This window comes from Durio zibethinus, chromosome 27 (assembly GCF_047325235.1).
Source record: "Durio zibethinus cultivar Kanyao isolate XHJ-2024 chromosome 27, ASM4732523v1, whole genome shotgun sequence".
NCBI lineage: Eukaryota > Viridiplantae > Streptophyta > Magnoliopsida > Malvales > Malvaceae > Durio > Durio zibethinus.
Window position 1 is genome coordinate 1,595,571 of NC_143188.1, and position 14,738 is coordinate 1,610,308.

The 14,738-nt window shown below is 32.0% G+C and overlaps 2 protein-coding genes across 2 annotated transcripts; one reads left to right on the top strand and one right to left on the bottom strand.

The window, feature by feature from the left end:
* The first annotated feature begins 4,482 nt into the window (after nucleotides 1-4,482).
* Nucleotides 4,483-10,529, top strand: LOC111279226 (zinc finger CCCH domain-containing protein 34-like). Its single transcript, XM_022866188.2, has 7 exons — nucleotides 4,483-4,890; nucleotides 4,995-5,140; nucleotides 5,406-5,471; nucleotides 5,734-5,853; nucleotides 5,938-6,255; nucleotides 6,347-6,652; nucleotides 9,447-10,529. The coding sequence occupies exons 1-7, from the start codon at nucleotides 4,815-4,817 to the stop codon at nucleotides 9,840-9,842; spliced, it is 1,428 nt and encodes a 475-aa protein (XP_022721923.2). The 5' UTR covers nucleotides 4,483-4,814; the 3' UTR covers nucleotides 9,843-10,529.
* Nucleotides 10,530-12,139: 1,610 nt separating this feature from the next.
* LOC111279903 (ethylene-responsive transcription factor ERF086-like) lies at nucleotides 12,140-13,391 on the bottom strand. The gene has a single exon (XM_022866964.2). The coding sequence runs from the start codon at nucleotides 13,265-13,267 to the stop codon at nucleotides 12,263-12,265; it is 1,005 nt and encodes a 334-aa protein (XP_022722699.2). The 5' UTR covers nucleotides 13,268-13,391; the 3' UTR covers nucleotides 12,140-12,262.
* Nucleotides 13,392-14,738: the final 1,347 nt, after the last annotated feature.

Here is a 14,738-nt window from a genome sequence, read left to right on the forward strand (position 1 = left end):
GATTCCCATCAATCATCCAATAGCTTCATTCTTTTTTGTAATAAAACATGGTCTCATTTGACATTATAATTGAAGTTGTCATTGTATTATAATTGAGTAAAAATGTTAATCTTCAATTACAAAAATATTCACAGTTATTATTTTCAAAATTAAGTTTAATTTGAAGCCCACATTTAGAATCTATTTAAATCTATAGTGAGTTGAAAATAGTAATAAAAATTAATATTGTTGTATTTGAAAAAAAATTAATAAAAAATTTATATTAGATTAGTTTTATTAGAGTTGATATTTAGATTTAATTGATAATACAATGAGTTCAATTACATCGTACTAAAAGTACGATAAAAATTTTTTAATCGGGTTTTTGTTTTTATATTTATGAGATTATGTATAAAAATAAATAAATTACATGTATTAATATTTGAATTTTAAATTTATTGAATAATATTTTAAATATATTATATAAATCAACTAAGTTAAATTTAAATTTTATTTTTAATTGTGTTTTAAATGAATATTTAGAAGAATTTTTAAAGAATTAGGGATAATGGTTGATTTTGTTTGGAAAAACCAACCACTTGGTATAATTTATTAACAAAGTAAACATGAGTTTAAACATGATTAAACATCCTGTCCTTTTGTACTAATTTTAAACTAATTTTGTACCAATTTTTTTACAAGGAAGTGTCCAATCTTGGCTTAGCAACTCAAGTGAACTAATTCATGCCCATTTGAAAACAAATTGATTGATATAATAATAATTAAAAAAAGGACTGACAGATTAGCTCATAATTGTGTTAGCTTTGAGCTGCAGTACATAATTAATCATCATGGAACAGAGACATGTCTAATAATGTTGACAAAAGATTGTTATTACATCCTTAAATATTACAATACACACCTTTTTCTCTTACAACAATGTTGGCTGTGAAAAAAGTTACCAACATTGATTACGTGAAAGACCTTTTTTATTATCAATAAGTAGTTAATTTAATTTATTAAAATTTATATTTTTTGATGATTATTTATTAAAATTTAAATTTTATTGATGATTATTTATTAAAATTATTTTAAATATATGATTTGTAATTATTTATTTTAAATTATTATATACGACATATCTTATTTTAATTTAAAGATTAAATAAATTATTTACATCGAATTTATAACAAAAAAACCCTTTTTATCATATTAATTATCAGTGTAATTAATTTTTAAATAGAGATTAAGATAGTAGAATTTAACATAATTTAGAAAGGTAAACTTTGTATTAACTGGGTGTTTTGTTTAATTAATAATTATTATATTTATCTCTATTTTTTATTATTTGTTTATATAAAAAAAATACTAAATGTCTTAAAAGTTTACATTGCTTAGGAAACACTAACTTTAATAAAAAAAAATTGTTTTTCTTTTTTATTTTTAGAGAGAATCAATTGTCATGTAATTTATTTATAAAATATGAAATTTTAATTTTAATAATAATAAAAAAAAAACTAAAAAATTCTTTGATAAAACCCATCGATTCAACCTCCTCGCCGACATTTGGTTGATAAGATATGGTTACCAGACCAAGCATCAAATCTTACAAAGTGCCCACAAGTGGCCAAAACTTGTCCAAGTCAAACAAAGGAACTTTCCACCTGATTACCGCTTGCTCCAGTCACCTTCCTTCCCAACCTTCCCTCTCTTTCACCGCCTGCATCCGGTTAAGTAATATGCATTTCAGCATTTATAGCCTTCTTACCCACTACTGCTACTCCCCCCCCGGTCATTCCCCAGTTTGGTTTTCTCCTGATGATGACATGAAAGCGATCTTAGCCGTCGGGTTTTAAAGAAGGGAGATCTCAACCGTTGGTTTTGTTAAAGTGAACTATTGCAATAGATTTTTCCCAATTAAAACCTCGTTCACACGATGTTTTATTAGCTTCCGGTTTTTAACCGACTTGAAAACTTCGCCCACGCGCTACTTTAGGCGATTGTATTGGTTTCGTATGATAATTTAATTTTACGGTACCATTTTATAATTAAAATTTTAAAAATTTAATTATAAAATGTATTTTTTTATTAATCTAATGGAATTAATGTAATTTTTTGTAAAAATACCTTAAATATTGATTAAAAATCCTGTTGAACACTAAGCTTTGATTTTCTTGTTGATTTCTCTTGCAAAATTAAACTTTTTTTATATAAAAATTGGTTTAGCTCAAATTAGTTTGAGTGAATGAATAATTATATTAAAATATTTTTAATTTAAAGTTACACAATTTAGTATATATAGTTTAAGTTAAATATTTTTATTTTGTCAATTTGACAAAAATTAAAGCAAAGAACTCAACTTCTTTTATACTTATAGTTTTGTAACAAAAAAATGTTTAATACTCTCAAATTTTTTTGTTGATTTGACAAAAATTAAAAAAATATTTATTATAGATAATATTCATTATTTTGAATATTAAAAAAATAAAAATATTTAAACATTGTATCAATAAATTTTAATTTTAATTAGTTCATACAATTATTTTTAAAAAATTTTATTTATATATTTAAATTTTAAATTTCAACTTCAGCAATTTTATTATCTTTTAATTATGATATTTTTATATTAAAAAAACTTGATCATAATAAAACTAACTTATGTCTGTCTAATTGATTTTTTTTTTTTTGTTTTTTGTTTTTTATATTTTGAAAAACTATCGAATTTGTAAATAAATGCTTTTACCTAATTTAAAAAAAAAAAGTTTTGCATTTTTTTTTAACTTTTCGCCTGTTCACGTTTTAAAGCAGCGCGTATGGAAAGGAAGTTTGAAGTTAAACTGCTTATGTAAGAAGGAAATACTGTACGACACGTGTTGATCAATGGTTGGTTCATAAAAAAAGTTGGGTGTCATTATCAAACCCCACTGTCCTAACACTTCCAAGGTAAAAAGCTCACAATAGAAAAATACCCCACGTTTTTCTTTTATTAATTAATAGTACTTATATGCTAATTAAATAATTTAAATTTAATTCAATACCCCCCAATAATAAACCAAGGAAATGCAAACAACTAAAAGAACCAAAATCAAGATTTTGTCTTAAGTAATTTTTTTTTGTTAAATTAAAATATAATAATTGTTCAAGAGATCTCCGTCTCAAGATTTTTTTTATTATAATTGAGATCATTTAAAATAAAATCATGATCATTGAAATTATAAATTTAATATTTTACAATTTGTTAATAAAATTATTTTTCGTGTTTTAAATTTTATTTTGTTTTCAATGGGATCCCAACTTTGGTAATGGATTGTCCTCCCTAAATCCTAAATTAGGAAATTGTGCCAAACATAATTTTTTTTTTTGGTCATTGGATGGAATCATAGTTAATGGCTATTATTTTTTAGTGTCTTTGTTTTAAAGAATTTGATAAATTTGTTATAGCACATGTGTAAATAAAGTTGTATTAATTTTGTTTTTTATTACTTAAATATTGCAAATATATTAGATGGATCAAGTTTTAAGATATTTTCACTAGAATTATTATTTGTTCATATTTCATAAAGAGCTAATTATTTTTTGTAATAATTAAAACTTTATTACTTACCCAAAGGGATAATAATAAATTTTTTTAATTTAATTAATTCATATAATTACTCTTAAAAAGAAACATTAATGTTGAATTCAAATTTTATCACATAAAATCTATTTTTCTATTTACATATTGTGATTTTTGTGTAAAAATAAAACTAACATTTACATTTGTGATTTTAATTTTAATATCTATACTTTTTAATTTTTAAATTATGACTTTATTTATATATAAAAAAAGTAACACAAAACTAATATTTTAATTTGAGTTTTTGACCTATAAGATTATCATAATTTTAATTTATAAATAGATTTAATAATTTAAAATATAATACGATAATATGATATAAAAATAAGATAAAAAATGATATAATTTAAAATTTTAATAATAATTATATATGAATTTAATAAAATAAAAATATATTTTTTATTAATATAAATTATAATATATAATTTTTATATAAAATATAATTTAAATATATAAATTTAAATATTTTATGTAACATAAATATGAAAATCATCAAATAAAGTAACACATTAAAAAATAGAAAAAAGTAGTAGAAAGAGAAGACTAATCTAAGTCTTAAGTAGTTGATATTGTGATGTACCTTTTTTTTCTACTTTTAAGGAAGATATCCCCTCCTTTCTTTGCCATGTTAATAAAACCAACCCCCCCCCCCCCCAATTATTATTTTTTTGTCATCAATTAATTCAACAAAATCCCATTATTATTTTTCTGACCATTTTAACCTAGTTCCGACAGGGACATCATCTTAATACGAGGATATATTTGTCATATCACACTACTTCATTGTATAATCAGTTGATTAAAATAATTATTTATTTTGTTTTAGGTAATGATTTTTCCCTCTATTTGGCGCGTATATAAGCCGACCCTTGAAAAACAAGGGGAGAGAGAAAGATCAAACAAACGGCATATGACTTCGAGAAACTGAAGCAGAAAGAGAGAGAAAGTGAAGGAAAGTTAAAGAAAGAGAGGAAAAAAAAAAAAAACTAAACAAACAGAACCCAAAAAAACAGAGACAAACAGTGTTTTTTTGGTTCCTTGTAAGAAAGAAGGAAAAGAGAGGGAGAAAGTTTCTGTTTTTTTTGCTTTTTCTCTCTCTCTCTCTCTCTAAGTTTCTGTTTCATATTTGTTCTTCTTTGTCTCTTTAGAAAAGAAGACAAACACACCCATTTGATCGGATTGCAATTTGGGCTGTTTGGGGTTGTTGTCCGTACGTTGAATGGAGCGGGGATCCGATTCGGATCCGGATCCGGAACCGGAATGGACAGCTTCGGGACCCGAAACGGGGCTCGAAGGTAAAGAGGACTCCAACTTTTTGGTTTATGATTTATGGGATTTTTGCGATTTTTTCTTTTGGTGTAATGTGGGATGTGATACGAGGTTTTTGTTTGGAATGTAGAGCCGGTTTGGCGATTGGGTTTGGGGGATGGGTCGGAATCATACCCGGTGCGACCTAACGAAGCTGATTGTATGTACTATTTGAGGACTGGGTTTTGCGGCTACGGCTCTAAGTGTCGGTTCAATCATCCACGTGACCATGCCAGGGTAAACTATGGATAATTTGATTGAAATTTTCTGTTTTTGATATGACTTGATGTTTGCTTGAAGGTTTTGATTGGTTTTTTGTTTGATTATGGTATTTGGAGTGATGGGGGTTTCTTATTTTGGGGTAAAAATGAAAGGTTTTTGGTTTCTGCATTAAGATCTAGTGTAATTAGTAATTGTGATTTTGGAAAAACTTTGATGCTCATTTGTTTTGATTGGTGAAAGAAATGTGATGATGAATTGATGATGATGATGATTGCCTTAGGTTATTGGAGCTGGAAGAGGTGGTGTAGAGGAGTATCCGGAGAGAGTGGGCCAGCCAGTTTGTCAGGTACTTTTTGATTAGATTGTTTTTTTAATGTTTGACAAATTTGACGTAAGTATGCTAAAATGGTACAATTTCAACAATATGCATTGCCTAAATTCTTGAAGGTAAAGATAACTTTATGTGAATTTATTTTATGTTTAAAGGATAGAGTTAGGTCTTGTAATTTTGGTGAATAGATTCTGCTTGGTTTGACAGTTTAGGAAATTAGGAACTCCGTAAGTTACTTTTTATGTTGATTATGGCTTTCCTTTTTATTGATTTGCAGTTTTATATGAGGACGGGGACATGCAAATTTGGTGCTTCGTGTAAGTACAATCATCCCAAGCAGGGAGGTGGTTCTGTTAACTCTGTGCCGCTAAATTATTATGGATACCCACTGCGTCCGGTTTGTAACCCTTGACGTTGAAACTTAATCTTTTAGATACGTATTGTTAAGTTTGCTTAATACTTGGGTAATGCTGTAAAACAGGGCGAAAAGGAGTGTTCTTACTATGTGAAGACAGGGCGGTGTAAGTTTGGTGCAACATGTAAATTCCATCATCCTGCGCCACCAGCTGTGCAGCTTCCAGCACCATCTCTTGCTCCTCCAGTTGCACGTTTGCCTACACCAGGTCCAGTACCTACGTCATATCCCATGGTGCAGTCACCATCTGGTCGTTCCTCTCAACAATATGGAGTTGTAATGGCACGGCCTCCCTTGATGCCAGGCTCATATGGGCAAGCCCCCTATGGTCCTTTGATGCTTTCCCCAGGCATGGTTTATGTTCCAAGTTGGAACCCCTATCTGGTAGGAGAATTAAAACTTTATTCAGTTCCCTCAATGCTGAATTTGCTTTATTAATTTTTTATTTTTAAGGTTGTTAATGCAAGTGGTGCAGGCACCTGTCAATCCTGGTACTCAATCCAATGTTGGATCAAGCTCAATTTTTAGAGTAACACCATTATCTCCTTCAGCACCTGCCTATACAGGATCTTATCAACCTGTACCATCTAGTGTTGGGCCTTCTAGTAGTTTTCAGAAGGAGCAGTCATTTCCTGAGAGACCTGGCCAACCAGAATGTCATTATTATATGAAAACAGGTGACTGTAAATATGGATCCTCCTGTAGATATCATCATCCGCCTGAAGTGATTGCACCAAAAGCTGATGTCATCCTCAGCCCTCTTGGTTTTCCTCTTCGTCCAGTAAGCATTTCTTGAAATGTCCTAAAAATGTGATGCTTTATACAAGATAGTATTTTAAAAAATTGATCATGTTTAATACTTACTACATCAGCATGAATTAGAGTTTTCTATACTCAATTGCTTTTGCAACTTATTATGTTCTTGTAACTTTACTGTTGGCATTTTTTTGGCATCTATTTGGGTTCCTTTTGTATATTCCAACTTGCAACTAGACCTGATAAAACATGTAAGAGTTTTCCCAATGGTCAGGCTTTCTTTTTCTGTAGAGAGATTGAAGCTTTGTAGGAAAGGTGACAATGTATGCCAGTGGAAAGCAGGAATACAGTTTTGGATAATAAGTATGTAAGATCTGCCAAAACTAAGGTCTTTGCCCACCCACATAACTGGCAGCTTCTTACTATGTTTTAAGTTTTAGTAAGTAAACTTTTTCTTAGAATCTTTTCATAGGGCATATTCTAACTATTGTTCTCCACTCACTATGGTAATGCTTCAGTTGTCTCAGCATGGCAAACATCTTCTTGCTCCAATTCTTGGAGTCTTTGAGTTGAACTTTGTTTCAGGAAAACCTGTTCAGGTTCTCCCTAGTTTGTTCAGAGTTTTCAACTCAATATCATTAGAAGGTTTATGTATGAGGTCTGACAAACACTAGAATATCTTTCAGTTACTTGTGTGCAGATAGAACATTTAACCTGTTGCTTGATTCGAAATTTGATTTGTATTTTGTGAAAGCACTTCACTGTAAACTTCTGTGTTTGGTTTGGACCCCATAACTACAGATGTGGAGTATCCTTGACTTGGATTTCAATAGATTGTTGTGCCAGCATTTATTGTTTGCATGAACCTGTAGATTTTTCCTTTTTAGATGCAGGATTTCCTGGTTGAATTTTCCCTAGAACTCTGTGAGCATGTTTGATGAAAATACTTTTACATGATGAATGAGTTTATTACGTGACTTTCATGAATCATTGTTTTGATTTTGGGAACATAAAGATTGTTCTGTTTTTCTGTTTTTGCATCTTAGAGTTTCTTGGGTTACTACTTTTCTTCTTGATTTCATAGGTTTGTTTTAACTTAAGAATATCTTTGTCCTCCATCGAGTGGTCTTTCATACATTTATTCATTTACTATTAAGAATATAAACATTTCTTGGGTTTATTTTGTGAAATTGTGATTCATACTTTCTAGGATTTGTAGATTATGCCATCTCTGTAAACATCAAAAGTCTTCTAACCTATAACAGGATTTTAGGTGATTTATAGATGTTGGTTCAGTAGTTCTTTTGAGAAAGAGTGGCTATAATTTGTTCTGTCAACTGCAAAAGTTTGGGCGCTGTTGTAAAGTTCCTGGTGATGTTTGATGCCTTAATTTCCAATTTCAACATAAATTTCCTGGACTGTTGGGATGAGGAATGATTGGTAATTACTACTCTTTGACCAAGTCAAAGGGCTTGATGATGTGTTTTTTTTACGTCTTAGTTTGGATGATGGATGGATGTTGATAAATTGTACATGACAACACCTCAGTTATTTGTTTTTAAGTTTTTCAAGCAATTTCTACTTTGGAATTCAGAACTTGCAAAAAGTGAGTTATTCAGGATGGCTAGAAATGTGGCATAGGTGACTACAAGTCAGCGCAAGATGCTGAAAACTGTCTTATCCTTAATTTGGGCCATCCTCTCGAAGCTAGCTTGGTTGCAGGGTTTCTGATGGAGAGTGTAATTTTTGGTTATAGTGACTGGCTGAAGAAGAATCCTAGGATTTTGAAGAAAATTTTTTGTCTGCATGAGCTAAGGTCTTCTTCTGATTATTGTCTATATATAGTAGAAAATTGTCTTATTTGACAATCTCAGTAAATGAATGAATTGAATGGGAATGTTTTTGCACTCTCTAATCGGAGTGAGGTTATTCATGATTGAAACTGTTATTCATATATCTGTGAAACCCAGCTTACTGAAAACCACAAAAGTTCAACGAAGGAAGCTATAATGAAATTGTTATGATTGGATAGTTTTATTTATTTATTTATTCATGTTCCTTAACCCCATGTGTTTCTATTACTTGTGGTTGGCTGTGCTGGTGCAGGCGTACTAGATTTCTTTCTTGATGTCATTCTGCCAACCTTTTCGACAACCAGCTAGTTAACATTCAGACTTGCTATCATCTGGTTGCGTGAATGTCTTATGATGTTTTCTTCTATGGTTTCTTTTTAGTACATTAGTCATGCAACATATATTTGTGATACGACCTATTGATGTTATGTGCACACATTTTTTTTTTAATTTTCTCTACAAACAATTTTCAAGAGCATGAATAAAATTGAATGAACAAAGTAAGTTAAGAATGGTTGATCTTTGTTTTTTTTTGTAAAGTGCTATTGAACAAATTGTACTCTCCCTGGTTGTCAGTGCTACTGATGTTTACTGTAAGATGCTTCGCTTGCAAAATTATGCTCATTCCAGGAATTCTCCACTGGGGTCTAGGAGCATGAACTTCCTGTGAATTTTTAAATTTCTTTTGTCTTTCATTTGTTTGTTCTTTTTTATCACTCTTTTCCTTTTGCCTTGACATTTTATTTTCATACTTGTTAATTGTTATATAGCTCCTACATGAGCTTGTGTTGCTCTTGCTAGCTGTTCAACCTGCCATTTCTGTATGTTAAGTCTTTTCTGATAAGTGGAGGATTTTCACCTCTAGGCCTTATGGTTTTTTATGTTCATCGTGCGAAAATTAATTCGAGTCTTTTCCTCATAAGTTTTTGTTTATATGCTTATTTGTGTTTGTCTTAATGGCATCAGGGTGCACCACCTTGCACTCATTATTCACAGCGAGGAGCATGCAAGTTTGGAGCTGCTTGCAAATTTGACCATCCTATGGGAACCTTTAGTTACAGTCCATCTGCGTCTTCCCTTGCTGATGTGCCTGTTGCACCCTGTTCTGTTGGATCTACAGTTGGTACTCTAGCTCCATCATCCTCATCTTCAGAGTTACGACCAGAACTTCTTTCAGGGTCAAGCAAGGATCCTGCCCCTTCCATAATGTCATCATCCGCGAGTGCATCAAGTGAATCGGTTGGTTCCTTTTTTTCTAAAGGTACACCCGTTCCTCAATCAAGCACACAACAGTCTACTCAGAGTTCTGCCCCTTCTACTGGTAGTGGCAGCAGCAGCACCAAGGCGCACACTTCAAGCTAAGAGAAAAGAAAAGCAACTTCCTCAATCCCCTTTTTTTGATCAAGGTCATGAACCAAAACATTATTTTTTGTGCCACTCTTCAAAAATAGGATGCTTCATTTCTTTGTTATCATGGTTCCACAATTCAGGTCTAGCACACAACATCTCCGATCATGTGTTCATATAATCATCATAGGGCCATCTCTTCCATATTGAATAAGCCCATAGCCAAACCATAAAAAGTTTAGCAAACCCCATACACCTTGCTTTTGAATAACCACTGAAGAACCTGCAGTTATGTTAGGGAGAACTGTGTCAACCCGTCCAATTTTTGGAGTCTGTTGCATTTGTTTATGATCTGATCTTTTTTGAAATGAAAAGATCGATCCCACAGCATTCTTCTCTTTACACCGTTTGTTCATGTCCATCATAGATTTTATTTTCAATTTGGGAACAAGTTTCCAATTCAATCTAGAAAGAACTTGAAAGTAATCTTGTTCCCCCACTTTTTATGAGGGGTTGTTGTGAAGAAGAGGGGTTGTTGTGAAGAAGATAAGTAATTTAAGAAAAACTCCGAGGAGGCATCGAAAGGTGACTATATATGGGATTAGATACATGATTGTGTTGTGACAATGGAAATGCTTGACATGGTTCGATAAATTTATTATGACATACGAATATATGAGAATTACTCTTTGACTGCAATAATTGTTCATCACTTCAATTCCAGCATTTAGTCCTCAGTTTTCTCTTTTTGTCACAGCTTCATTCAAATGTGCCAAACTACGGGCAAGAGATCATTTGGATTTGAATATTTGCTTGTGCAAGTGATTATCCTCCAGAAATGGCAACATTCATTTGTTTTCTTCAGCCTAGTCTTTCCTCTCGCTCCTCCATTTCCTCTTGTTCTCCTATCATATTTTCTCTGATAGGGCCAAGTTTTGTGCTGGGGTTAATGTTATGAATAATTTTTAAATTATAGTAAAATATGCAATGTGATATTTAAATTTTAAAAAATTTTTAATATAGAATTTGAACTTTAAAAATGTTGAAACTAGTCATGTATAGAGTATAATATTAGTTAACAGATTTGATTTTTAAAATTCAGATATTACATTGAATTTTTCGATATAGTCTAAAAGTCATTTATGACCTTAACCCTTTTTTGTTCTGCCATTAGTCTCTCTGATTCAGATAATTGTTATGCTGCATTTCTGCATCTTTTTAGTCACTTTACAACCCTCTCGGGCTACCCAGTTCTTTGGTAAATAAGGAAAAAAAAGGGAAAGGAAAATAAAAAATGGGAAGCAGCAGCAAGTGCATACTTATGATGAAAACAAAACCAAGTGCAAGTACTACACCTAGGGCCAGTAGTGCTGAAAGTTGAAAACAAACAAACAATTCCACTTTACTGCAAAGATTTTGTCTAACAATTAGCAAAAGTAATCCTTGTAAATATGCAAAGGATGTCATGTTGTTTTAGTACTGTCTATTGACAGTGATGTTTAATTGTCAATCTTCTACCTTAACACCTTTTTAGCTGTTTGGTATATAAGACAACTGTGCTTAAAGGCATTTAAAAAGACAGCAACAATAGAGGATCTGTAATTGGTTTATACAATTATTTTTATAATATAATATACGATTTTTTTTCCCATAAAAAAAAAAAGAGAACAAGTTGTTATATTTCATGATTTGCTTGCTATATAAAGTTTCTTAATTCTCATAAACTCGTCAGTATACTAAACCTTTAGCTACAATTAATTAGCCAATACTTTTTTCCACTTTCTGACATTTGTGGTTCTAAGTGCTTCAGATTTCTTTCTCCCTCCCATAATGTTGGCAGTAATGGATTCTGTAAAAAACTATACGCTCACCAAGTTTGAGTTTTGTAAGAAAACATAAAAATGCAACATAATCTGACAGGTGATAGTCAACCATATATAAAATCACAAAGTATTAATTAAGATAAAAGCTGTGAACATTACATTAATGGTGAATGAATCCATCCTGGAGACCTATGTGTTTTATTGCATTTTGTATAAGAGCTAGGGTTGTTGAGAAAAAGTAGAGCAAGTAGCTGCAAAAAGACAGAATCGTGCAGTCCATATTAATTGATTTCTACTTAAAGTCGAGCTGCATGACAAGCCGCTATCAAATGCATCATGTTAATGATCATGTTTCCTGAATAATAATAAAAAAAAAGACCTTGCTTAAAGCTGTTTTTCAAAACATTTTCATTCAAATTGGCAAAGGTGGACATTCCTGGACTCTCTTTCAACCTCAAATGAGGAAAAACTAAATAAAATGTTTAGTTACAGTGAATAAGAGAGTTGAAATAAAACTGAAAACGACACTAGATGATAACAAATTGCATGCAGGTGGGAACAAGCACAGCACCAATACTTCCCTACTGATAGATGATAGAGTGCTGTAGAAAGCTAGAACTTAGAAGAGTGAATACCCCAAGCGACTACATCACCAAAAGGAGGCACTGAAGGAGAGCAAGTTATTGAAGAAGTGGCTTGAGAAATGATCATGCTGTAGTTGCTAGGATTGCCATTGTAGGGATAAAAGGCTCCCATGCACCCATCTTCAACCATCAATGGGGGGTTGATTATAGCTGAGAGTTCATTGGAGTTCATTTCCCATGATTGTTGGTCACTCCAAAAACCCTGATTCAGTTCATCAAAACCCGGAAACTCAATGTTGCTAGACTTGGGCAAGTCTGTTATGTCCAGAGGAAGAGCATAGTTATTACAATGTGATTGGTTTTCATGGGAGTTTTGGTTCATGGAGCAGAAGTTTGAAACAAGTGAGCTGGCTGGAGTGCAAGGAGGCTTCAAGCAGTTATCAGGAACAATGCAGGCCAAGTAACCTGAGTTACTATCACTAGAGAAAAAGAAACTATTATTATCAACTGACCCGCATGGAATTTCATCAGGTGATGATGATGGGTCATTATTATTTGGTTGGGTGGGGGTTTTACCGTGGGAAATGTCAGGCTGAGGTTCACTGTTGTGATTGGTTGCTTGTTTGGGTTGCGAGCTGGTAAGAAACTGAGAAGTTGGTGAAATGGATTGGACACCAAAAGGAGTAAGAAGGGAATGGAAAGTAGTGTTGTCAGAGTATATGAAGTTTGTTCTTGCTTGGGTTCCTTTCATGGAAAGTGCAGCTCTATCATAAGCAAGAGCAGCTTCTTGAGCTGTATCAAATGTTCCAAGCCAGTGCCTTTCTTTTGTTGTTGGGTCTCTGATTTCAGCAGCATATCTACCCCAAGGCCGCCTCCTCACTCCAAGATACCTCCCTGGTTCTGCCTGCTTTCTTCTGCCTCTCCTTTCACCAGACTGAGAAGGGGATGTGTTTCTCAGAAGCAGAGCAAAACCTGCTTGAGTTTGAACAGGTTCATATCCAAAAGGTTTATCCAAGGCTATTGAAGTGGACATCTCTATAAAAAAGTATTGTAGCGGGACAGATTGTGGCTGTTACTTGATAGAGAATTAAAAGCACAATGCTGCTAAGGAGAGGTATGGCTCAGACTGGGAATGTAGAGATGGGAGAAAAGGCAGAGGTAGGTTTTTTGAATGGAAATGTGAGGAAGTGCAGGGAAGTCTTTTAAAGAGAGTGATTTGAACATGGGGAGGAAAGAGAAGGACATTGCAGCTGTCATTCCCTGGAAGACCAGCCTACCTTTGTCTACCTACTTGTAAATCTTTATACAATATTTTTTTTATATAAAAAAATGCTGCAGCAAGGAGATTGAATATCACTCTTATAAGTGATTGCATAAACCATCGAAATTAAATTCTGATTCTTATATGATTTTTCTTCCTTACTTCTATTAAATTCTTTAGTCCTTCCTCCAGCTCAAAATAATTACACAGGGCTTGAACTTATGGGTGAAATTAACCTTTCAAATGATGGTCTACTGACCACTCTTTGCCTGAAATCTTCTTGAATTAAACTGATAATGAGTTTATGTATTGGAAACACAAAAACTTTACCAGGTATCGTATGATGGATTTTCTTTTCTAATGGTGCAAATATTACATCAGGTCAACGTAAGCTACTAGGATTATTTTAGACAAATATCAAAAGAAAAAAAATATATTATCACCCTATGATCAAGTCACGTGTAACTGCGTATTTACTGGGCTAATCTACCTGAAAAAGGAAAGGTTAATATATAGCAATCTTAAGCTATTGAACAATGCCACACAAAATTGTTAATTTCATAGAAAAATCTGTTTCAAATAAACCCAGTAAGGATGTCAAAGTTAATAACAACTATGAATATAAGATTATATAAATATTGGATCTGAATATTTGGTTCAATAATTAATGCATAATTTTTATGTTTGAAAAATATGGTTCGAATCTCGTTTTTCTAATAAGAAATTATAAGATTATGATTGAATGATTAGTATGAACAAAAGGCCTTGAATGGTAGGATTAATTAGAAAAGAATCATGTGGATCTGCCTAAAAAATAATTTAACTTCTTGGATTTACTAATTTTTTTTTTTTAGTAAAAAGATTCGTGATATGAAAATATGAAAAGAGAATAGCGGTGTTAAAATTTAAATTTTAAACTTATTGGATCCTAACTACATAAATTTATTTAATTAAGTATTGTATTTGGATTTCCCAAATGTTTAGTATGCATTGTAATCAACACTAACATGCACATGTTAATCAGCATTTTGAGCAAAATTAATCAATCACTTTACTAGGAAGTTTCTTTGTCTGCTTCACTATTTTCAAAGGGAGCAGTTAACATTATCTCTAAATAAGCAGAAAATGCCCAAAAAATATGAAGATATTTTATTAAAGGCTCAACATTTCCACAAAACAAATAAAGCTCAAAAACCAAAGGGTCCCTTCACCAATGACCCATAAGTCAAAACCCTTTAATTTG

Coding starts and splice junctions, on each gene's coding strand:
- LOC111279226 (XM_022866188.2), top strand. CDS start 4,815: ATGGAGCGGGGATCCGATTCGGATCCGGATCCGGAACCGGAATGGACA. Junction 5,141..5,405: donor ATCCACGTGACCATGCCAGG/GTAAACTATGGA, acceptor TGATTGCCTTAG/GTTATTGGAGCTGGAAGAGG. Junction 5,854..5,937: donor ATGGATACCCACTGCGTCCG/GTTTGTAACCCT, acceptor GCTGTAAAACAG/GGCGAAAAGGAGTGTTCTTA.
- LOC111279903 (XM_022866964.2), bottom strand. CDS start 13,267: ATGTCCACTTCAATAGCCTTGGATAAACCTTTTGGATATGAACCTGTT.